Source organism: Sceloporus undulatus, chromosome 1 (genome assembly GCF_019175285.1).
Source record: "Sceloporus undulatus isolate JIND9_A2432 ecotype Alabama chromosome 1, SceUnd_v1.1, whole genome shotgun sequence".
Classification (NCBI taxonomy): Eukaryota; Metazoa; Chordata; class Lepidosauria; order Squamata; family Phrynosomatidae; genus Sceloporus; species Sceloporus undulatus.
Genome location: NC_056522.1, coordinates 172,352,060 through 172,378,228, shown reverse-complemented (window position 1 = coordinate 172,378,228; position 26,169 = coordinate 172,352,060). Strand labels below are relative to the sequence as shown.

Below are 26,169 nucleotides of genomic sequence, written 5' to 3'. Positions count from 1 at the left end.
CTCTAGGGAGTTTATTGCATGTAATTTTCACGCTGACCAGGCAATGGACAGGAGTGGGCTGGAACAGGTTAAAACCGATTTTACTGCATGCAAAATTGCGGCTGTGCTGCCACCCAACCATTACCCATCCTCCAACAGTGCTCTGGTGGCCGATTTTGATACTATGGGAGTATGAAAATTACATGCAATAAACTCCTAGGCAAAACTGATTTTAGTATGTTATTTAATTTTCTGTGTGAAAACAAAGGTTTCGTGGCTGGTATCCATAGTTTTCTGTGGGTTTTCTGGGCTATGCGGCTGTGTTCTGGAAGTTTCTTCCTGAAGTTTTGTCAGCATCTGTGGCAGGCATCTTCAGAGAATGCTGGCATGGGAGTGAGTGGGTTATATATACTGTGTGACCCTTGGCTGAGAGGAAGTTATTTACATGTTGTTCTGTTGTTAAATGGCAAGGCCTCAGGGTGCCTATTTAATTAATGATCCATTGTCTGCTGGGAGATCTCCCTCACCCTGAGTGATTTTCATTTTCATTTGCTGGGTCTTGATTTTGGTGTTATTCAGGACAGATAGCTAAACTTTGGCCCGTTACACACGGGCTTAAAAGTATGTGCAGAGCACGTACTAGGGTTAAGAGGGGGCGGTGCTTCTGCACCGCCCTAACCCTAGTGCGCGCTGTGCACGCACAAAATGGCAGTGGCCGTTCCACATGGCCGCCGTCATCGATACGTCACGGCCGCGCCCCCTCCAAACGAGGCGGCACGGTTGTGACGTATTGGGGTCGCGGCAGGGCGCCTAGGGTGCCCTTTCCGCGACCCCGGAAGGAGCTCCGTTTCGGAGCTCCTTCCTGGTTTGGTCCGCTGGGCGCAGCCTTCAGACGGCTGCGCCCAGAGGACCAAAGGAGAAAGGGGCCAAATGGCCCCTTTCTCCTTCTCCCCGCCGCCGCAGGGTGTCCTTGGGGCTTGAAGCCCCAAGGACACCCCTTTCCAGGCTGCGAGGAAGGGGCCTTTTGCCGCTTCCCCGCAGCCCGGAAAGCGGTGGATCGGAGCTTCAGCGGCTGCCTCTCTGGCCGCTGAGGCCCCAATCCGGTGGGGAAAGGTGCGCCTACAGGCTGCCCCAAAGGGGCGGTCTGTAACGCGCCTTTGTTTACTTTAAGGGTTTCTTCCTTCCTGTTCAGGTTGTCCAGGTGTTTATAGAGTTCAGTGGCTTCCCTGTGTATTCTGACCTGATAGATGTTGGTATGGTCCAGAAATTCAGTGTTTTCAAATAGCATTCTATGCCCAGGATGGTTTATAATGTGTTCTGCTACTGCTGATTTTTTTCTGGCTGACTTAGTATGTAGAGTTTCTCATGTTCCTTGATTCATGTTTGAACATTGCATTTGGTGGTCTCTATGTAAACTTGTCCGCAGCTAAACGGGTATGTGGTAAACTCCTGCAGCCCTGAGAAGGTCTCTCCTGTCCTTTGCTGAGTGCAGCATTTGCTGGATTTTCTTGGTCAGCCTGTAAATCATTTGGAGGTTGTGTTTCCTCATCAGTTTCCCTATTCTGTCTGTGACTCCTTTGATGTATGGTAAAAATACCTTCTCTTTGGGTAGCTGTTTGTCTTCATTCCTATGATTTTTTTTCTGGGTCTGGCAGACCTTCAGATGTCTGAGCTGGAGTAACCATTAGCCTGTTGAGCCCAGCTTAGGTGCTAATGTACCTCAGCTGATATTGATTTCAAGTCAAAGCACAACTGAAAACCGGACAGAAATACAGGGAAGGATAAAGGGTTGACAATGTAATGATCATGAGATGATGCTCAGAATAGAATACAAAGATTAATATAAATACTGACATGCCTTTTCAAGGGCACCTACCAACTGTGAGAACTTTCTACAACGTAACTCTTTGCTATCAGTTTTCAAATGGCTGGCCGCTATTAACTAAAAAACCCAGCAAACTCAGCTTGAATAAACTGTAACAATGCCTTATTGCAACAGTTACAGAAAATACATTTCCTCTTTGGATATTCATCCACATCTGTCTAAAGTAATCTGCCTATTCAGCAGCTAAAGAGAAAACAGTAGTACCACATGCCTGTTCACCATCACAAAGGGAACAGGAATCGAGAAAACACGGGCAACAACAGCAATCAAAGGCTGACCTCAAGCAATTCCAACTACATACATGTAAAGTGTACAGTACACAGGTAAAGTCAGAAAGAAATCTCCTCCACCAAAAAGATAAGCATAAATTCTGCACACAAACAAAAATCCTTATTGACTGCATTATAGACCACAATAGGCATAGTGAGAATTTATTACTTGCTCTTAAGAACAATTAAAGCTGGAACACCCACACAGACCTTTCAAAGTGATTTAATGCTTAACTCCCTTCCAAATGATTTGCAACAATACAGCACCCCAGGAAATATACTACACTAGACCTTTTCTTTTGCTCAGCATTTTCAAAACTTCTCAGACATTTAAAAAAATACATCCAATCATAAACAAATTGTCTTTCCTCCTTAAAAGATCTCAGCACTTCGGTATTGATTTTGGAGAGAGGAGAAATTAAGAGGAAGTCATAAAGTTCTAATATTCATTTCATATAAAATTCATTGTTGAGGGATTCATTTAAAAATTGAATAAAACTAATTTGAAATATATTTGGGAAGTACACAACAATGTTATAAGGGGATTCTAATTTCAAGTGATTGTAATTATTAATATGAACACTGAAAAAAACAAAAAATACAGTAGCAAACAGAGAAAATAAGTAAATTGGGGACATTGATAAATTCATTTCAGAATCGAGATTTTAAATTTTGTTCTGAATTATTAACAAACAAGCTACATAAATTAAATGGGAGATGGTATAGACCTAACATGTTTGTAAGTGGCCGTAAAATGCATTTAAATATTGGAGTAATAAATATGATTTAGAAATTGGTCCTTTTATATTTATAAAAAGTTCCAATTTAGGTTTTGAAAAGTCATTGGTAAGGTTGAACAGCCATGTCTATGGAACATTGGGGAATCTGCTATGGAGTAGGGTGGTAACAGTTAATTGTGTTCATTGTAACAAGATATAAAAAGATATAGGAATGATAGTTAATGGTAATAGTTGCAGTTACATAGGGGTACTAGTTACAGGTGTCTCCTTTTCCTTTGCCTAGAGAGTCTGTGAACATCTAGAAGATAATTCCATAATCACAAAAAGTCAACATGGGTTTCAGAGAAACAAATCATGCCAGACAAATCTAATCTCTTTTTTTGATAAAATTACCATCTTGTTAGATGAAGGGAATGCTGTGGATATACAGTGGAACCTCGCCATACGCTGTCTTTACATACATGGACTTGAGCGTATACACTCAAGCCACGGGGCGCACGCGGGGCGGAAGGGGCGGCGCGTCCCATTCAATTGAATGGGCGTGCACGCCCGTTGCGCCCCGCATGCGCCCGTGCCACTGCGCCGCCGCGCACGAGCCCCATTGTTTCCAATGGGGCTCGAGCATAGGCAAAATTTGCCTTACGCGGAGGGATCCGGAACGGATCCCCCGCGTAAGGCGAGGACCCACTGTAGTATATCTTGATTTCAATAAGGCCTTTGACAAGGTTCCCCATGACATTCTTGCAAAACAAGCTTCTAAAATGTGGTCTAGACAACGTAACTGTTACATGGATTTGTAATTGGTTGACCGGCCGAACCCAAAGGGTGCTCAACAATGGCTTTGTTTCAGCCTGGAGAGAAGTGACCAGTGGGGTCCCACAGGGCTCTGTCCTGGGCCCAGTGCTATTCATCATCTTCATCAATGACTTGGAGGAAAGAATTGGGGGCATACTTATCAAATTTGCAGATGACTCCAAATTAGGAGGAGTAGCTAATACTCCAGAGGACAGGAGCAAAATTCAAAATGACCTGAATAGACTAGAAAGCTGGGCCAAAGCTAACAAAATGAAATTCAACATGGAGAAAGGTAAGGTACTGCACTTAGGGTGGAAAAATGAAATGCATAGATATAGGATGGGGGACACCTGGATGAATGAAACTACGTGTAAAAGGGATCTAGGAGTCCAAGTAGACCACAAGTTGAACATGAGTCAACAGTGCAATGCGGCAGCTAACGAGACCAATACAGCAAGTAACAGAATGTGTCTTTTTATAGATGGCACTGTAACAACTTTCATTTGACCCAAAATGTTGGGGGGGTTGTTTGTTTTTGTTTTTTAGATTTTCTTTCAAATAACCACTACAATCTGTTAAAATTCAAGGTTGTAAAACACATAGAAATAAACATGATGGATGCATTTTAATATGCAGTAATCAGAAGTAGGGTAAATTATTCCAAGATATTCTATAATATTTAATTATTATATGATAGTAATGATTAACCATAGTTTCACATCTAGACATAATGAACAACAATGGCCCAGTACAGATGGGCCAAAAGCGGCATGGCGGTGCCAATTTTAGGGTTCGGGAGTGAGCAGCAACCGCACACTCCTGTACCCTAGTATGTATGGGTTCTGCCATTTTGGTGTGTGTGCGTTTAGACAGTGCATGTACCAATGATGTGTCTTTTGCAATGCATCCAAACAGCGTGGCACACAAGACACATCACCACGATGTCCCAGGGAGCAAATGGCAGCTTGGCTGTGTCGCAGGAATGGATTTTGGAGCTCCTTTTTCCAGTGGATCATTGTCACAGCCATGCAGTTGCAGCGGCAACGATCCGGAAGGAGAAAGGGACAGCCTCTGGCTGCTCCTTTCTCCTAATCTGTACTGATCCAATTATTGGTTGTTACCATCTTGTTGTATTTTTTTTAAAATTTGGGACATAAATTTCTCAACTTATAGTCGAGTACATATGGTAGATAATGCCCCTGAAGTATATTTTGGGGATATAAGATCAAATGATTACTATTACATTTACAGCTCTGGAACAACTTCTACCATTTCTGTATCCACATAGAGCTCCCTGTGATATTTACTGGAATTTTCCTTAATCCAATTAGTAGAACTATGCAGATGGTAGGTATTAGTGCAAACATCACACAGCTGCCATTGTGCAAGTGGTTGTTGCTGTGTTGTTGTTGTTGTTGTTGTTGTTGTGTGCCTTCAAGTCATTTCCAACTTATGGCAACCTCATCATGGGGTTTTCTTGGCAAGATTTCTTCAACTCTATTATTCTATTTGGCTTAGAAAAAAGGCCAGTAAGGGGACACATGACAATGTCAGGGATGTAACTATGCTATGCTGAGGTGGCAAAGTAAGTTCACTGTGCCTCCCAATTAAATTTGTCTTTGGTTCCCAAATGTCTATCACAGCAGTAGCTCAAAATGTCAAGTGAAGAATTTAGAAATATAATATAGGCAAAAAAAGATACCCAGGGAACACTAAAAGAGTAAATATAAGTATTCCAGGTGTGAATAGTTTTCAATGCTAGAAACTTGGGAATTGATGGAAAATTTCATTTGAGGGGCACAATTCTTATTTATAGGGCCGATGTCTTCCTTACAATACAATAAAATAAAATAAATCAACCAATCCCCAGTACTACACCCTCAGACAGAGGTGTATAAAATGACGCATGGTGGGGAGAAAGCAGATAAGGAGGAGCTTTCCTCCCTCACTCCTATCATCCACTGAAGGTGAATAGCAGCAGATTCAAGAGAGATAGAAGGAAATACCACTTCACACAGTACACGGAAAAAGTGTGGGACTCATTACCCCAATTAATATCCCAAAATGAATTAATTGATGAACTATTGCCTCCATGGGATTGTAATCAAAATGGCTATATGCCACCTCCAGCATTGCAGGAGGATATTCTTCCCTCTGTCAATTGCTGATAAACATGAGATGGAGGGTTTAGTTCTTGGGGATAGTTCAATGAAAATTTAAATATTTATATCAGGGGCATGCAACTGTGATAGGTCCACAGGCCTTTTTTCTTCTCTTTTCTTTTTTTCTTTCTTTCTGTTTGTTTGTTTTGGTAGTAGCTCAATTAACAGGAGCTTGGCTAACAGGCAATGCCAGGGTGCATAACATAACATTGCATCTGTTGGGTTAAACCTCCATAGCCCTGGAAAGTTTGCTGGGTTAAGACTGTTATGTATGTTAGGGTAAAGCTGTCTGAGCTGGGAGGAGATTTGCTTGCATGCTCATTAGTGTTCTATTGTTCTTATGTGTTTGTAGGCACAGCTCCTCTCCCTGATTACATGGCTGGGGGAGGGAGGGAGGCAGGGCATCTGCTAAGAAGAACTGAGTCACAGGCCCAAAACACACTACAGAAATAATCCAGTTTGAGACCACTTTAACGCCCTTGGCTTAGTGCTAGGGAATTCTGGGGACTGCAGTTTACTGTGGAACTAGAGCTCTCTGACTGAGAAGGCTAAATGTCTCACAAAACTACTGTTCCTAGAATTTCCTAGCATTGAGCCAGGGGAGTTAAAGTGGTCTCAAACTGGACTATTTCTGCAGTGTGTTTTGGACCGGGAACTTCATTGGGAAATTAGCTAGCATGGATGATGAGGGAGTTGCTGCAATCGCCTGCAACAGCTGTGTTATGTTTATATTCTTCCTAAAGGATGTAACTTCACCTGCATAATGTCAAGTTGAGTCCTGTGTTGGAAGAGAAGGTCCAGCAACTCAGGGCCCATTTATTCCAAAAGCAGTGGAAAAGACTGTCTTCATTGAGGAACACACAAGGAATGTTTTTTGGGGAGGAAATCAGTTCCCATATACAAAAAGTAGATAGAGGAATGTGACACACAGATTGAATCCTGTCACATTGTGACAGGAACTGGTTTCAAATGGGAATGAGGGTCATTTACACCGACTGGCAATTCAGTCTATTTCATAGTGGGAACAGCCCCCCAGAGTCCAAGCAGGGTTCAGAAAAGGAAGAGGCAGCAGGGTCCACATTGCAAGCATACGATGGTTAATGGAGCGCACCAAGGAATTTCAAAAGAAAATGAGCATGTGCTTTATAGACTATAACAAAGCCTGACTTCATAGATCACAAAAGGCTATGGAATGCCCTTAAAAACATGGGAGTGCCAACACATTTGATAGTCCTGATGAGGAATCTGTACTGAGGACAAAAGGCTAATGTCAGAACAGAACACAGAGAAACAGAATGGTTCTCAATTGGCAAAGGGGTCAAACAAGGCTGCATCTTATCACCCTAACTGTTCAACTTATATGCAGAACATATTGTAAGAAAAGCAGGATTGGACACAGAAGAAGGAGAAGTGAAAACAGGGGGAAGGAATATCAACAATGTAAGATATGTAGATGACATCACATTACTAGTAGAAAACCTCCCAGACCTGAAACAACTACTAAGGAAGATTAAGGAAGAAAATGCAAAAGCAGGCTTACTGCTGAATATAAAGGAAAACAAAAACAATGATCATGGAGAATCTATATAAATTCAACCTAGACAATAAAGAAATAGAAATAATAAAAGTGTTGTCATACCTGGGAACAAACATTGATAGAAATGGGGACTGCAGTCAGGAAATCAGAAGAACATTAAGAATTGAGAGGGTGGCTATGAAAGAACTAGAAAAGATCCTAAAATGCAAAAATATACAACTGAACACAAAAGTTAGAATTGTACAAGCCATCATTTTCCCTATTGGTGTGGATGTGAGAGCTGGACAGTTAAGAAACAAGATAGGAAGAAAATAAATTCATTCAAGTTGTGGTGCTGGAGAAGAGTGCTGAGAATGTCATGGACAGTCAAAAAGACAAATAAATGGATCCTCAAGGAGATCATCCTAAAAACCAAGATGACAAAATGTAGGCTGTCATACTTTGGCCACATCATGAGAAGGCATGACTGAACGCAAAAAACAATAATGCTAGGGAAGGTGGAGGAAAGTAGAAAGGCTGCATGCTAGATGGATGGACTCTATTATGGAGGTCACAGGTATGAATGTACAGGAACTAGGGTCTTGGCTCATAAAAAGAAATTTAAAAGCGCCAAGAAAACAAAAATCTGCATGTTTAATGAACTGCATCAAAAGATCATCAACATTTCTGTTCACTTAATGACTATTCCCTAATCAGACAGGGAGGGAATGAGAAAAGCTGTGAAATCTTCCACCCCTCACGATTCTTACTACCATCTAAACCAATGGCCCTGAAACTGTGCCCTTTAATAGATTTTTGACTTCAGCTCCCAGAATCCCAGACTATTGGCCAACATGGCTAAGGCTTTTGGGAGCTGAGATCCAAAATCTCTTAAAGGGCAAAGTTTGGGTATCACTGCTCTAAACACTAAGGATGGGGGCTCTTTGTAGAGACTCACAGATTTAGGGGTCTCAGAGGTGATTACAAGAGTCATCCAGTCCAACCCCAGCCATGCAGAAACACACAAATAAAGCACACCTGAAAAGTGCCCATTAGACCTCTGTTTAAAACCTTCACAGAAGGAGAGGCAGAGTATTCCACTGTTGAACACTATTGCAGTAAAGAGGTCCTTCCTAATATTTAGGTGGAACCTCTTTTCCTGTAGTTTGAATCCACTGAAGACACTCTACTCCAGGGGTTTCCAAGCTTTTTGACTTATGGAGCCCCTAAGAAGCCTACCTTATCTCTTAAAAGTTAATATATTTTTACTCTTTAATTTCATTCAGTTTTTCTTTCTTCCATTTTCCTGGAGAGATCTAGGAAGTGCATGTGGAGCCCCAAAGGCTCCTCAGAGCACAGGTAGGGAACCCCTGCTCTACTCATTTATCACATGGAGATTTTTAGAGCTTTTGCAGCTCAGATCTGACATGAGTGCAGGTCGAACGATGTGAATTCACGTCATAACGTGAATGTGTTTTCAGACATGATTCCTTTCTATGGGAGCTCCTTCCATGGGGCTTCCGCAGTGAATCCAAAGTGACTCCTCATTTTGATGAATTCCAGAAAAAAGGGAATTCACAGAATTAGCATTCAAGCTCACTTCGATTTCACTTCGAATTGGTCTGGTGTGGAAGATCACTCCAATGTCATCCCCCTCTTGGCCCCCTGCATCCTGCTCCTTCATGCCCCTCCTCCTCCTTCATGCCATCTCCTCCTCTCTGCCACCCTGCCACCCATCCCATCATCCCCTGCATCCTCCTAGACCCCAATCTGCTCCCCTCCTTCAACCTGCCACCCATCCCATCATCCCCTGCGTCCTCCTAGACCCCAATTTGCTCCCCTCCTTCAACCTGCCACCCATCCCATCATCCCCTGCCTCCTCCAACACCCCGATCTGCTCACCTCCTTCAACCTGCCGCCTATCCCATCATCCCCTGCCTCCTCCTAGAACCCAATCTGCTCCCCTCCTTCAACCTGCCACCCATCCCATCATCCCCTGCCTCCTCCTTGACCCCAATCTGCTCCTTTCCTTCAACCTGCCACCCATCCCATCATCCCTTGCCACCTCCTTCAACTCGATGAAAGATGACAGCTAAGGAGGGGGCAGGGAAGGATGACAGCGCCCAGAGCCCCACTGAGCATGTGCAAGGCTGCCGATTCGAACCATTGAATCCTCAAATTATGTTCCGGTGTTGGCTTGAATCTACATCACGTGACTTGCTTGGAATCAAACTAACTCCGCTTCCCCCTCGATTTGGAAAGGCAACCAGGTGTGGTAAAACATCACGTTTTAATGTGAATTCGCATTCCTAGACAGGAGTGACTCTGGGTCTGGTGTGAAAAAAACATGACGTTTCGCATTGCTAGAACAGGAGTGACTGCGGATCTGACCTGCAAACCCCCTACATGTGATAAGGGTCATTGAATGAGCATGTGAAGAGGAGGTATGCTAGCCCTTCTAGTTCCATCTCTCTCCCCAGAAAGCAAGTAATAAGTCTGAATAGGAGACGTTACCTTACAGATGAACACTCTCCACAGGAATGGGTCACTCCAAATAAGCTTCACTAATTGGGTGGAGTGCAGCCACACAGAGTGGCACCTCTTATGTTCAAATTTGTTGCCATCTGTGTGAAGGCAGTGGTGGAACTATGGAGAGGTGTAGGTGGGGATAGCATAAGCCCCTCTTCACATGCTCTCCCAAATGAACAGAGCTTATTTCTGGAAGCTCCTCTTAAACTTTAGCAATAGCAACAGCAATAGTACTTATATTTCTATACCACTTTATAGTGCTAAGCACTCCCTAAGCAGTTTACAATGTGCTAGCCAATTGCCTCCAACAAGCTGAGTACTAATATTACCGACCTATGAGAAGATGGAAGGCTGTGTCAACCTGCAGCACTGCAGGATCAAACTCACAACATTATGGCTGCAATACTGACATTTAACCACTGAGCTACCAGGGCCCCAGGGCTCTAAAAACCCCTGGGAAACAGAGACAATTGGGTACGTAGGGCATCATGGGTGCTGCTCAGCACACTCAACTCACTTAGCCCAGCAGGATAATCAATTTAAAAGGCAGGAAAAACGACTTTTTTACCAGAGCTACCTTTTCTCCCCTCTGCTCTCCTTGGACTTTATCACACAGGGATGACTGGAGGCAAAGCCTATCTTCAGGACCGCCTCCCTCCATATAATCCACCCCACACACTCAGGTCCTCTGGGAGGAATTTATTACAGCCTATGAAAACTAGGCTGTCTGCTACCACCCAGAGGACCTTCTCGGTAACTGCTCCCAGATTATGGAATGGCCTGCTGGAGGAGATCTGTCATATTACCAGCTTAAAAAGGCTGTTAAAATGGATCTTTTCTGGCAGGCCTTTCTTGAGTAGATATTGGCCACCAAACTCGAAACCCATTCCACTCCAAATTCTGCTATAGCCACTGTCTAACTTGTTTATTGTTTATTTCAAGCTATGTTTTAAGATTGTTACTTGTTTAATTGCCATTTTAAGGGAGGGTTGGATACGGGGATTTGGGATTGTACAATTTTAACTGTAAACCACCCTGGTTGTCTCTGACAAAGAGGCGGGATATAAATATTTAGTTAGTTAGTTAGTTAGTTAGTATAAACAGGAATTATCCCATGAAAATTTCACAGGATGCCATGATTAAATGGCCATTATCCCAGGAGTATCCCGTGAAAATCACACAATTGCGGTAAAAGTTTTCACACGACGTTGTACTGAAGAGTAATTAAAGTGCCATTTACCCATGAATAACCAGGCAATAAACAGCAACAAATCATTCACAGGATTTTCCTGTGAACGATTTGTTGCTGTGAATGATTTGTTGCTGTTTATTGCCTGGTTATTCCCTGGTTATTCCTGGGATAATGACCGATGTGTGTGAAAATCTTAATTGCGGTTTAATAGTAATTGTGCGATTTTCACAAGATAAACCCCATTTAAACTTCCAATTTTCCTCTGCATAGACATCACACACTCTCAGCCTCAGAGGGAGGCAAAAGCAAACCCCTTTCTGAAAACTCACTAAGAAAACTGCATGATAGGTTTCTCACGGCGTTTCTATAAATCAGAAATTACTTCAAGGAAAAAAACCAATATGCATTGTTCATACATATGTGCAGGACACAACTTCCTCTGCTAAAGTGAGAGAGGATATTGGGAATTATTCCTCTCTTTCCCTTCTAAATATGGTACAAAATCTGTTCCCTTACTGTTTCCAGAGCCCTCATAAATTGTTTAGAAACAGGCATAAAGTTTTGGGGTTTTTTATCTGCCATTATTTGCATTGTATTTCATTCCTAATGACTGTTGAAGAATTCACTATCTACAATCAAGTAAGGCCTTGTGCTTCTGATGAGACTCTTGTTCAGAATTCCAACTTGAAATTTGCCACTGCAATTTGGCACATGACTGAAAGCTCCCCATCAAGTTTTGTAACATGATGTTACAATGAGCTCTGGCTGCCACATATAAATATTTTCAAGTTTCAAGTTATTAAATTCATTTTTATAAACAATAGCATTGGGGTTTATATCAGTGTATCCTTTTTCTATGCAACTAACAGGGGTACTTCCAACATCCCTTTAAAAAAACAAAGTCTGCCCCTAAATACCCTCCTGTGGTCTTGAAGTCTACCCTTTGTGCATCTTAAGGGCCATCTCTTAATATTTCCAAATAAAATAAAATAATCTGGGTTTCAGTCTTTTTGTAATCATTGCTTTCATGTATTTTACAACAAAGGTAACATTATAAATGGCACCTCCTCATTCATATAATGCAGGAGTTGTCCCATTGCTGAACAGCTAGAAGTCAACCTGCTACTATTAAATGGCAGCAAATTTCAAAAAAATTTAAAGTTCCTTTACTAGTCTACCTTATGTTCAAAACACAGCCCAGTCACTGAAACAGATGTCTGGGGGAATGAGAGGTACAGCTGAAGGAAAAGAAGGAAAGATGCTCTGATGTGCTTTACAGTACTGCAGACCTCATGAAGGTACTGAGACTTCTTTCCCAAGAACAAGGTGCTGCGAGGCTGGAGATAGCTCAGAGCCATTCTAATTATAGAGAAGGATAAAGTAGAACTGATGTTGAAATATTTAATAGTATTCACTAAAAACATCTCTGAGAATGAGAACATTCAAACTATATCTGAGATGACACTTCTTGAAAGCATTCCTGCACTTTGAGCGTGGTATAATGACCATCTGACCATTCCTGGAGAGGTGATGTTGGTGTTTCTTTTGCTGCTGCTCCTGCTGCTGTATTTGTATTTGTATTCAACTAGAACTGGGGAGACAGAGGTTCAGATCCCTACACTGCCATGAAGCATACCTTGGGTTAGTTAATAGCCCCCAGCTTCAGAAGGTTATTGTAAGGATGAGAATGGGGATGGGGATGGGAAGGAAGGCCATATAGGCTATCTTGATATCCTCAAAGCAAGGGCAGGATATACATGTATTGAATAAAAAGGTCCCAAAGCAGCACCATTTCGGTCCAATGCTGTGAGGAACAGCAAATGTCTTTCTGATTTAATCAACATGTGTTTGGACCTAATAATTACACATATACTTTGAAATTCTGTTATACATTTCACACAGCTTCTCTATATTTTCAGTGAACAATGGTTGGTTCCCAATTCCATTTAATTTTGTTAGTTTGTTTTTAATTGTCTTTTACTGCATTGGAGAAAGGGAGGGGGAGAGGGAGCAGACTCTCTCTGTCCTGAGTGACACTTCGAGGGTGCCAAGAGCAGAGCTGACCAAAGGGTTCATGGGGCTCAAATGTTATGCTGCAGGCCATGCATCCCATACATGGAGAAAGAGGCAGTGACTCCAATGAGCAGAATAGCAGAGAAGGGGACAAGAGCCAATTGAACAGAGAAGGGGACAAGAGCCCATTGTTTAAGAGTAGGAGTAACCCCGGGCAAATTGCCCCAATCCCAACCCCCATGAAAAGCCTTATCTTAGGATATTCAATACCTATATCTGTAAGTTTTGATATTTCATCACTTAGTGACTACAACATCTCTGAAGATGCCAGCCGCAGATGCTGGCGAAATGTCAGGAATAAACTCTTCTAGAACATGGCCACATAGCCTGAAAAACCCACAAAAAAAACTATGTGAGTACTTGGATATGGTAATAAGCTGGTACAAATAGCTTTCAGTTTGCTGTTAACTCAGCTATCACTAATAAAGTCCACTGTAGTTGGCATGTGCATGAATCAAGTTATCCCTAATACTACTGTTTTAAAAACATCTGTGCTTTGTATTTGGTACACTGCTAAGATAAATTAGAGTTTGTATCACACTTTTCATAGTTTTCTCATGCAGATGTGTGTGATGTTAAAGACTTCTAAGATGTGGTCCTTTGCTTTCATTTTTATCCTTATTGCACTGCTCTCTCTAGAGCACAAATCAGTGGGGAAAGCAAGGCATTTTCTGGCATGCCTGGCACTGGAGAGTTAGGGCATGTCCTCACTGTAAATAGTAAAGACTAGGGCAAATGATAGGAGAGAAAACAAGCTAGGGCAATTAGAAAAGAGAGAGTATGTTTCTAATATCAGCTGAGGAATAGAAGGACAGAACTGAAATATAAGAGGGCAACCAAGCTGTTAAAAGTCAGTATTGCCAGGCAGCAGGAGCATTTAGTGTATTAAACAAAAGTCCCGCTAACTAGAGAGAGTGAAGATACTTCAGTGTTTCACCTACCTTTACAAACAGCTCGATTTCTGGGTCTTTTCCTCCTCCATTAGCAGGAGATGAGTCTGTCATTTTTGACCTTCACAAGCAAGGAGCTGTTCTCCTTACACCACAAAGCAACAGAAGGTTCCAGTTCAACTGCTATGTATGCTTCTATAAAGAGAGCTTACAGTGCTTTCCTTCCCTCTTACAAACCATCACTTTGCTGTTTTTAAAAACTTCTTTTAGCAGAGAAAACACATTCAAAGTGTGCTTTTTTTTTAAGAAAAAAGGAAGTGAAGAGGAAAAAAGAAAGTATTACCGTTCGTGACGGTTCATACATGCAACAAGTGCAATGCTGTGTTGTGTTTCAGAGTGCTCATCTGTCAGAGCTCTGGCTCACTCTGCCAGCCCAAAATAGCCCAGTGCAATTGAGGAAGGTGGAGTTAACTCACAGGGGAGGGGATAACTATTGGTACCTCAGGAAAAAAATAGGTTCTTTCCTGTATCATTCACTTCTGCATCCTTCCATTCAGAGCTTTTGCATAACACAGTGAGATTCTGAGAAACATTTTCTTTGTTAAAAAATATAATAAGGTGAACTAAAGAATGACTTAGGTTCTTGAAAATGGTCAACATTTTACAGGTTTGCAGAGTAGAAAAGATAATAGCTTTCCTCTTTACCTTCCAAATTATAGGAACTACACACATGCATACATACACAACAGCAGCAGCAGCAGCATCTTTTTGCAAAGTAATATACACTACTTGCTGGGTAGTGAGCCAATGATAATGTAGGGACTGACAGATAGGTCTTCTATACTGCAATGCATTAACCACATCAGGGGAAACTATAGCCAATAGTTTTCTGTTTTTATAACTTCTTCTTGTATATCAAGGGGCAAGGAAAGTACAACCCATGGCTCCATGTTCCCTGCTCCTGTAAAGCCTATCTTAGTCGCTTTACAGACCGCCCAAAAGGGCGGTCTGCCGGCGCCCGTGTTTGCTGTGCAAAGGAGCCACAGTGGACAAACCACTCGGCTCCTCTGTGCAGCAAAAAGAAGCCGCAAAAAGTGGCTTCTTCTTGCGGCACAGTTATGACGGCGCAAGGCTCCAATGGCACACTTGCGGCATCATAACTGTGCCACAGCGTGCAGACGCTAAGCATCCACCATGTCAAAATGGCGGCGCCCATGTGTATAGGGTGCCGCCATTTTGTACATACTAGGTATGTACTAGGCAATGAACAAGGACTATGTGGGAAGGCAGTAGTCCATTGTTGCAAGGGGAAGAGAGCAAGGTAAGAGCGAATTTGGGGTTGGAGTATTACAGGGGTAGCCCAGAGTATTCTGGCAAGTGTAGGGCTCTCTGCTTAAAAAGGAGATTATAGCTTCACAAAAGACAAAGGCAACTTAGATCTCTTTTTGTCTTGCTACTATAACTTTTTTTATTTCCTACAGTATCCAGATGGCCAGAAGGAGGAAGGGATTACCCACATGATTTTCCCTCCAGTACAACCAGAACTGAGAACATGCCACACTGGCAAAATGCAGGCTTGTGACTAACATCATCATATATATTTTTTCTCCTGTGTGATTTTTAACCCCTTTGCCTGATGAAGAAGCCAGTAGAGCTTCAAAAGCTTTTGCTGTGCATTTTGGTTGGCCCAATAAATGTATCATTGTTTTGTGGATTTTGGATGTTATTGTACTTTGCAACATGGCCAACATGTAGAATTATCTGAAAAGACTTATACCATATTTTTCCTCCTGGGAGCTTCAAGAGACTCATTACAGAAATAATGCATTGTGTAGTTAAAAACAAGTTTACTAGTAAAAGTAAAACAAATTGAACACAAATATAGCAATATAGAATGGAAATGCAAATGTGCTGAAAATAATTAAAATATTACAAACAAGAAATTTAAAAGAGCAGTAAGCACATCCTATATGCCTGGAAGCCTTCATCAACATCCAGAAGGTCAATGAGTAAATTAGAGGCCCAGTAGCATCACTAGGGGGCGCAAGGGGTCTAGCCCACACCAGGTGACACCACAGCAGGGGGATGACACCCAGTGAATGTCCCCCATCTTCCTGCCATGTGCCACCCAAAAGCCTCACACCAAATGACACCCTGGTGTGGGATATCGCTGCACAGGCCTATTGTGGAAAGGAATTCCAAAATCTAGCTGTAGGCAGACATAAGTCATGGTCATAGATCACAAAGGCCTTTAAATCAACAACATTTTAAAACTTGAAGTGTTTCCCAGTACAATTTAGAGTTTAAATTGTCAGCCAGTACAGCTATTTCAAGAAAGGAGTCACATACCCTCTATACATGTCCCCTGATGGTAAAATTCACTACATTCTAGACCAATTACAGTTTCCAGATAGCATTCAAAACACATCTCTATACAGTTCATTGTAAGTAACCTGATGATATGCCCAGTTGTGATGTATATGTCATTTTGATCTGAATTGTATTCTCCAGGAATGAGCATTGGCTGGGCACAGATGCTCTTTATCACAGCCAAAACCTATGCTTTCCAGTTCAGGTTTGGTGGTTTGGACCAAATTACAGTTGGTCCTCCGTATCCATGGATTCTGTATCCATGGATTCAACCAACTACTGTATATACTCATGTATAAGTCTAGAAATTTAGGGTAAAAAAACTGATCCCCAAAAACTGGCTTGACTTATCCACAGGTCAATGCAAGTGCTGTACTTTAAATCATGCAAACACAAACCATCCCCAGGTGAAAGACAAGAGTTTAATCTGCCCTGGAAGCATTGACCCCCTTCTGCTCTCCCTTCAATCCAGCCTTTAGTATGAGCACAAATAGTTATGCCTGCTGGAATTTTATAAGTTTGTTGGCATTGTTTTCCTTTTCTTTGTCATCTATATCCTTCATTATATACCCCTAAGTGTTACCCTCAGCTTATCCACGGGTCATATCAAAATCCATAATTTTGGCCCCCAAATCTGCCCTAGACTTATACATGAAGTCGACTTATAGTCAAGTATATGTGGTACCAGGGATGTAGCCAGGATTTTGGGAAGGGGGGTCCAGACTAAGTGCCACCATTATAATGGAGCTTGGGCGTGGCAGCACATACCATTCATTGTATCTAACAGAAGGAGAGGTCCCCTTGGCTACATCTCTGGTGGTACAGCTCAAAAATCCTCAGCAGAAAAATTCCAAAAAGCACACTTTGCTGTTCACCACATTATATAAGGGACATCACTTTACTGGGGCGGGATATACGGCAGCCGCTGAGGCCCCGATCCGCCGCTTTTCAGGCTGCGGGGAAGCGGCAAAACGCCGCTTCCCTGCAGCCAGAAAAGGGGTGTCCCTGGGGCTTCATTCCTTCCATTAGAAAAATGAATGGTGTGTGCTGCTGTGCCGCCGCACCCAAGCCCCATTATAATGGTGGCACTTAGTCTGGACCCCCCCTTCCTAAAATCCTAGCTATGTCCCTGGTTCCAGGTCACCTCTCTTGCCCACACACACTTTTGTCTTGTCTCAAATCAGTTTGTTAATCCATAATGAGTCCATGGCTATCTTTAATCAATACTTCAGGACTTTGACAGCCTCCTTAAAATGTGATGAAAAGGAAAGGCATAATATTATCCACTCTGAATGACCTCCCTTGGTGATCTTATGTAGATATTGAATATCACAATCACTAGATTTTGGGGGACACTGGATATGAGGCCATTTCCACTTTTTTTTTCCTACTTAAAATGCCCTCACTTACTGTGTAGGAAGCAAATTCTCTCTGTATTCCCTTGCCCTGGACTGTTTCAGCACCAAGTTGTTGTTATACGTTGTCCTGTCAGTTTTGATTTATGGTGACTATAAATGAGAGGTCTCCAAGAGCCCAAGTCAACAGTCCTGCTCAGGTGCTGCAGACTCAGGGCTGTGGCTTCCTTGATTGAGTCAATCTACTTGTAGTCTTTCTGTTTTCCTACTTCTTCCCACTTTAACAAGCATTTTGTCTTTCCCAATTCATTATGTCATCTCATGATATGTCCAAAATACAACAGCTTCAGTTTAACTCAGTGTTGGAATCTAGAGAAAATTCAGGCTTGATTTGCTCCTGGATCCATTCATTTTTCATTTTGTTGATCCATGGCATCTTCCAGCACTACATTTCAGATAATTTTTTCCCACCCTGTCAGCTTTTTTCAGTGTCCAGCTTTCATAACCATGCATAGAAATCAGAAATACTGTGGCACAGATGATTCTTACTTTACACTTGAAGATTTTATATAGTTATGTTATAGCTGACTTTGTAAGTCTTCTTTTGATTTCTTGGCTACAGTTTCCATTTTGATTAATGGCTGAGCCAGTTATAAAAATAACTATTCTGATATCTTCATTACCCCCTTTAAAGTTATGTAAATCATATGTTTTCATTATCTTTTGTATTCTTAATATTCAGTTGTACCATAAAAGCCCTAAATCAGGCACAGGATTCATGAAGAATGTCTGGACCTGATTCAGAGTTTTGGCCCTGCATCATGTAAAGCAGCACACAACAGGGGGAACTCAAGGTAAAACACCCATGCAGACAAGGCCTTTGTTTGTGAACAATAAGGATAGTACACATTACAGAAATGTATGAATGTGTCAAATAAAACCATTCTAAATCAAATTGCATCAATATTTGCTCCAATCAACACAAAATGTCTTCTCCCTAGATTTGTTTTATTGTCATTTGTTCAGAGTAGGCAAGGAAATACCTTATTCTAATGCTAAATTAACAAATCCAAATGATATTGCAGGCTGCTGAACTGAAAGGCATTTCAGTGCTTCACTGGTATTGTTTCTAACAAAAATTCATACTAACAGAAGTGTGTAGGCCAAGATGCATGTGGGGGACTGTGTAATGTTCAGATAACAAGTTTATTTTTGCAAGCAAATTTTAATTTAACAGTAGTGCTGACTTGGAAGATTTTTCAAAATGCTAGCAGTTATCCTGTCAAGTTCCTCCCTCAGTTGGATAACCTGAGCAACAACAAAGTGTATCCCTGTAATATACAGTACTGAATATTTGAGATCTCAGGATAGCAAGAGACTTTCTTGGAAATGTTAAGTGACTTGAGAATGAAAGGGACAAGATTCTGGTTTTGGTTACATTAAAAGAATTATTCAAATGATCCATCTAAAATGAACATCATATAAGTGATCATTTAGCTGGTGATGTAGTTAAAAGAATGCAATTCATATTGCAACTGAGAACTTACTTAGAACTTGCTTTACTGCTGGAGTTTTAACAGCCCAACCTATAACATATTTATACCGATGCCATGTTTATTTTAGAGGGATTTTTGTAGTAAAACTTGCAAGCACTTTTAAGTCTTTGGTCCAGTTTTATTCACAGTGAGTTACATGAGTTGACTCCACATTACTGTTGTTTGATAGTGGTAGTGTGTAGGAGAAATTAGTTTGCACTAATATATGTAGAAAAATAACAACTTGATATATGCAGCCATAGCTGTTTTTGTGCTCAGCAGTCTAGAACTGCAATAAAATGATAATGTACTTCAGAAGGAACTCAAAAACAGCTCTTTCAGAGTGACTCAGAGTTGCTGTGTAGGGAAGGAATGCAGAAGAACACAACAGACAACAAATTGGCAGAAAAAGGCCACAACTTTATTAAATACAACAGCAACAGGTAAGAAGCATAAAGGGTTGGCCTGAAAGCATAAGGTTTGGATCTGTCATCCACCAACCCATGTTGGTCGATAAACCGAATTGCCTGGACACGACCAGTCCTTGTGAACCAGTTATGCGCATGTGCACATCTTCGCCCCTTGTCACCAGGGGACGCTGACTCGATGCCGCCCCCGCATTGGCAACATCGCTATACCCTCAGCACCCCTGGGTCCCAGGGGACTCCTGATCTTGTGCTCCGCAGCATAGGAAACCATGCCCAACAGATCCAAGACCTATGCTGCCGCCCCGGAAAGTTGTGACGTAAATTGACCAGCTCATCAAGGGAGGGAGGATGGGGGGCGGCAGTCAAAATGGCGCCGAGCACCGGCCAGCACACCCCCATATAGGCCAGCCAACCAATCACAGGCCAGGAGACAAGAGGCAGCCCGCCTCCTGGCCAATGGGAGGGCTGCAGCTCCTGCAGCCCTCCAATCCTGGGCTGCTTCCTCTCCCAGGCGTTCCTGGGAGTTGGAGTCCAGCGCGACTGGAAGTGGCCCAAACCCCTGGCACGGCGCCCCACACTTCCGCCCCCAGAGGACCCTGGGAAATGAAGTCCTTGGGCGGCCAGGTGCGCCACCTCCAGCTCGCGCCGCTGCTGCACAGAGCCTCCGCAACACAAGCTAAATGGGGTGCCCTCCTTCCAGGCAGCAACCAGACCAGCCCAGTAAGCCGGGTGATCCCATTTATCCGTGCACATCTGAAGGTGAAGATGATGCTGCACCTGCTGAAGGCTGCTCAGATAATGTTTCCTCATAGCCATTGTCAAATAAGAAATAGTTGAAGAATATAGCCTTTGGAGGTGCTTCCATGTACACATGAAAGACATGGTCCCTGTAGTCTTTGGCCATGCAAAGGTCACAGGACTTAGAGGTGGAAGTTCAGCAACTGCACACTTACCAACCCCCAAAGAGAGTAATCTAGCAATAAATTTGTCAGAGCTATTTTTGCCTAAAACTATTTTATTTGGTGGGGGAGGTGTCTGGAAAAGAAATCAGAGATGGCAGGTGGCTGAAATGTTTATATCTGTTAAAGTGTCAGCGCCATCTTGTAGGTCTAATTCTATGTGAATCCTGCAACAAAATGTTATTGTGGGAGTCTAAAATGTTCTGATAGACTTAAATTCCAATTCCCTGGTCATGCTTCACTGTGTTTTTAACTAATGATTTACAAAGCACCCTAAGGCTTTCTGCTAGTCTTACTAAAATTATTTTGATTTATCTTAAAATATCCCAGATATTTTGCTAGGTAGAAATTTTCTGATTCCATGGGGTAAATTTTGGTGATACACCAGTACCTCGGTTAATGTAATCCTCCACTTACTACTTTTATTAGGCTTACCCTCCACTTATTGGTATTCCCAATCTTCATTGATGCCTGATGCCCTTTGGGGCCATTCTCAAAGTGGCTATGAGGTTGCCCTGAGCAGGGTCTCAGAGAAAATTGCAAGGCAGAATAGGAAGGCTTTCAGGCCCAGGGTGGGGGGCTAGGGAGGTTCAAATATCTCATGAAGTTTGTAGTTACCTAATAAATTCAGTAATTCTTTTGGTTCTAGTTTTCCGAAATTGTACCAACAGTTAAACTTCTCTGGCAAATTTTTCATTTTTAAGGCCAGTAGGATTGTGGTGCTAATCTTTTTCACTTTTTTTTCTAGATCACTTTCAGACATATCTTGGTTAAACGCCAAGAAAATACTGAAGATATACATATTTGTTAACCTTTGTAAAATAAAGCAATAGAAGGAGGCTGTGAGGTTTTCTGTTTTGTTTTGTTTTGAGGGAGGGGGCCACAGACCCCTCCTTGGCTCTCTGGGTTGACGTACTGACTGAACCTCCCTCTTATAGGTCCTGGCCCAAAGAATTATTGTAGAACAACAAATGATGAAATATTAGTGAAGCATCTTCTGTTGCGTCTACATTATGAGTGTTAATTTTTCTTTGATGATATCAGCAATAATAAACTACTGGGAAACAAATATTAGTGCAATCTCTTCTTACTAAAAAATAAACGGTGCCGTGCTTAGAAGGGCTAGTTTATCATTCCAGAATTAATAGTATAGAATTACACAGTATAAATTAATATTAGGGTCATCTCTTCAAGACTTTAATAAGGAGAGTCATATAATTTTCCCTTTAGGGAGCATACAACTAAATATGATCGCGCCAACCCATTAATAAAACAGCACGGGAGCTCTAGAAATTGAGTCATCACATTCTGTGCAGGAAATCTTCTTTGTGCCTCATCTTTAAGGTGCGATCAGGTTTCATAGGCCTGAGTGAAGCAGCATGTCACAGCAAAGATGAATCCTGAGAAGGTGAGTATGAGGCTAATAACACAGCTGAATAATAAGATTTAAAACAACAACAACCCAATAGCAGCATTAGACTCTAGAACTCTTACACCAGGTGTATTCAGACAGTGACTTTCAAGCTGAATGAAACTAATAGGCATCTCCTGGGCACTCCAAGAAAGGTGACCGACATGAATGTTAAATCCTGAGACACTACAACAGTTACTATGACCATTTTATGGGCATTTGAAGGATATGATTAATAGCAAAATAAGGAATTCTGAAGGCAAATATTGGGTATAAAAAACAGTTAGCTACTCAGTGAGACTGCATTCAACTTATTGGTTGGGCTGTATGTTACACAAAATGATACTTTACAACAGCTCTAAGCTTTTCTTGTGCTCTTCCTCTGAAGCTAGGGGTTGAACCAGAGCAGTGATTCTCACACAATATTGGGTGGGGGGGGGGGGACCAATGTTTTTTTTTTCCCTATCTGCCAGTACTGGCATCATATATGTGACCAGAGCCTACAATTCTTTCTTTCTTTCCTGGAAACTCACCACATACCATCACCAGTCTAGGGGCCATCAATTTTGAAAAGCACCGAACTAGAGGACCTCCTCCAAGGTACTTCCAATTTTATTATTCTGGTATCTGCTCAACACATTAAACATTCACCATAATATAAGGTTGTGGTAAAACTTCCCACCATCTTCCCACATAAGGATATATGCAGTGTTGAAAATTTGCACTTAGCAAGTGGTTGCCTGTACTAATCTCATGTTGTGTTTAGGGCCGGTTGTCAATTTAAATTGCTCTTAGTGTGCTGTTCAGGTGAAGTCAGCTCACCTTGTGGATCATTTCATTTTACCCAATTACATTTCACCACAAATTGTCAAAGCGAACAAAGTTCATTGGTGTGGCAAGCATTTCCCAGCTCATTTGGTGAGCCGTGTAATGTACATTAACATCTCATTGCCGCAACTACAGCGCGTAATGACTTCACTCAGCTTTACTTGGTAATCCTTATATTTTATTTTATTTTTAGTGTTAGTATAATCTTCTAAAAGTTAAGCAAAGGTGAGTCTAAAATATACACCAGATGCTAACTCTGAAAAACAGGACTCTTCTAAATCTATAAAGAACTTTATGGATTGCTAAGACTGATTCCCATGAACAATAGTAAAGGTAAACGCAGATTCATCTTGTTACAACATGATCAATACAGGGCTCTATGAGCTGGCTTGTTTTAACAACTGGAATTAATTAAGGTTAAACTGCTTCTTATCATAATCTAAATCAAGGTAGACAACTGGTAGCACTTCAGATGTTGGATTGATACTCCTATGATCCTTCACTGCTTGCTGTGTTGGCTAGGCAGCCACAAATATCTGAGCCACAGGTTGCCCACCCCCAATTTAAGTCATTTAAGTCTTGAATAAATGTATTAATACTAATTTTAAGCATTGAAATGGCTGCTTTAAATTTCATCCATCCAAGAATCTTCTTGAAACCAAATAATACTGCACTGTCTAGGAGTTCCTAGGCTGTATTTATACACTGTGTAACTATTTCATTATTTATTTCTTGGTTGGTTGGTTTTCTGTGGAAAGAAAAATAATAAAAGTGGTGGGAAAATCTCAGAAGGTGAGCAGTGGAAGACACTGTTGTCTGAACCACCCCACATAAAATGCCTGGTGGCATCTGCAGAACATGTAATATCTGGAAGCCCACTAATGTCCTGCATGTGCCAAGGCTCTCCATTCTCTACTATGAAGAGGGAAAGACTGAAGATTCTCCACGGGCAGCACAGGATGTGTTTCCATGGAAATCTCATCACAAATAAAAAAGAATATATTTTTCAAAAAATAATAACCTCTTCATATATTTATTTAGAAAATAATTGCAAACAAATCCATTTAAACTCCTTTACAGCAGGGGCCTTTATTTAATTCCTGTTTTGCATGTCATTTACTGTTACAGCTTCCAGAGGGCAGCATTTTGCTACTGTAAATTCATAACTAGGATATTTCAACATAACAGAGCCAGCTTGCTCAGCACTGGGGCAAGGGTGCTAGCCTAGTTCTTCCTAACAAGCTAATTTTTAAATACAGGAATGAATTGATCATTTCACAAATTGTAGTCTGAACCAGTACACCAATCTGCTATCTCAGTGAGAAGTAGGCCCATGCACTATGAGTAATTTTAGAGCTCTGCAGGGCATATAAAAGCATGTATGGCTCAGTACAGGGACGTAGCCAGGATTTTGGGAAGGGGGGGTCCAGACTAAGTGCCACCATTATAATGGCACTTGGGCACGGCGGAGCGGCAGCACACACCATTCATTGTATCTAACAGAAGGGGTCGGACCCCGCAGACCTCCCCCTTGGTTACATCCGTGCTCAGTAGCAACAAGAAGGGGAAGAACAATAAGTTAGCTTTTTTCATAAGTGGAGGTTATGTTTAATGAACTGTGGAACCTAGATCCCTCTTTTCCCCACCCCATATTTAGAAGAACCAGATTTTAATTGATTCATTTTTGTTAAGAACTTTGCCATAACACTAACCCTTATTTTCTAAAAATGCTAGTTGCCAAGGCTTTAACCGTTCCCATCCAACTGAAAAGTAAGGTAAAAGGCTCATTTTGGAAGCACAAACTGTCAGAATGTAGCTCCTTGAGTTTTGCCTGGTTATTGTTTCCTGTACATCCACTTCCTCCATTCTTGGCAGGTGTTGATGCTATCTCTAGCAATTTCTTAGATTACTGCTAAGGTTCTCCCAAAGGTTTGTAAGTCTTTTTAAAAAAACCTTTGGTTATGGTTTTCTGAGGTAATCATGCACTTTGAAGAGCAATTTTTCTCTCTCTGAATTTTTAAGATTTTTCTTTTGAATTTTAGTTCTATTTCACTGGTGTCTTGCAATGCTATTTTGAGAGGGTGAGAAGCAAGAGATTCAGGTGCACTCTGCATCTGGCTAAAGGGACATAGCCAGATGTTTCTCCATTGCCACCCATATTGTTTGTTTTATAATAATATTTATATTTACACTTCTTTGAAGTATTTGTAGTTTGTTTTTAACTGTAAGCAGCTTTGAGTTCCATTACTTGGGGAAAGGCAGTGATGTATTCAAGTTTTTTACTCCAAGTCTCAAGTCAAGTCTCAAGTCCTTGCAATATTTCAAGACCTTTCAAGTCAAATCCCAAACTGATTCTTAAGTCTGTGAGCCAAGTTTAACAGAAAAAAAGGAGGTGGTGATGGAGTGGGGGGACGGAGTCAGTGAAGCCACTTGAATCCAAGTCAATCAACGAATCTGCATCACTGGTTGTTGATTCCCCCACATTAGACAGCCTGAGAAAAATGTGGCCAACCAGACTCACCAGGCCGGCCTGGAAGGCGAGGCGTCAGGGCTCAGAGCCTTCCTTGCCTGCCTGGGGAGGAGGAGTGGTGTGCTCCCAGAAGGCTTTGGGAGCAGAGTTCGCGCCCCGATTGGCTCTCCGGGCCATCTGGGGGCAGGATGTCTGGTTAGCACTCAGGACTACATGTCCCAGAAGGCTTTGTGGCAGGAAGCCCCAACTCTCCACTCTGGAAGGCAGCCTCCCTGATTGGTCAGAAAGCCAGGAAGGAATGGGACATCTAATAGGTTGGCGGGCCTATTTAAGGCCACATGGCTAGGGCTATCATTGCCATTCCAGCCTGGTTCTTCATGTGGAAGGAGCAGGCAAATGACTGCTATGGAGGCCAGGAGCGGGGATCAGGCCAGCTCTCTGGATGGGAGGACTGGGCTGGCAATTCACCCCTCCAAGCCCCAAGTGGTCTGCAATTGCGTGGCCGGCAGAATCGGGCTGCTAATTCGCCCCACCCCTGAGTGGTCCGCAATCACGCGGCCAGGAGGATGAGGCTGCCAATTCACACCCTGGCTCTGAGTGGTCTGCAATTGGCTGCATAAAGGGGAAGCTGACAGGCTCAAGCCTGCATCAGTGGCCAGACAGGCTCGGTGCTGGAGAATAGCATCACCCTCCCCCCTTTTACCCTCCAAGTCAGCCAGGCCTTGGAACACCACTGGCCTGACCCTCGGGCAACAGCTTCATCTGGGCAGCCAGGCCTTGCCT

At 42.2% G+C, this 26,169-nt stretch overlaps 1 protein-coding gene across 3 annotated transcripts in view; it reads right to left on the bottom strand.

The window, feature by feature from the left end:
* CLIC5 (chloride intracellular channel 5) overlaps positions 1-26,169 on the bottom strand; it is an 87,178-nt gene that overhangs the window by 43,598 nt on the left and 17,411 nt on the right. The window contains exon 1 of one of the 3 annotated variants that reach the window (XM_042467339.1): positions 14,082-14,413. The exons of the other annotated variants lie outside the window; for them this stretch is intronic. Coding sequence (XP_042323273.1) covers positions 14,082-14,144 — 63 coding nt within the window. The 5' untranslated portion in view covers positions 14,145-14,413. Of the gene's footprint in view, positions 1-14,081; positions 14,414-26,169 lie in introns of those variants that run through there. 3 annotated transcript variants of the gene reach the window in all.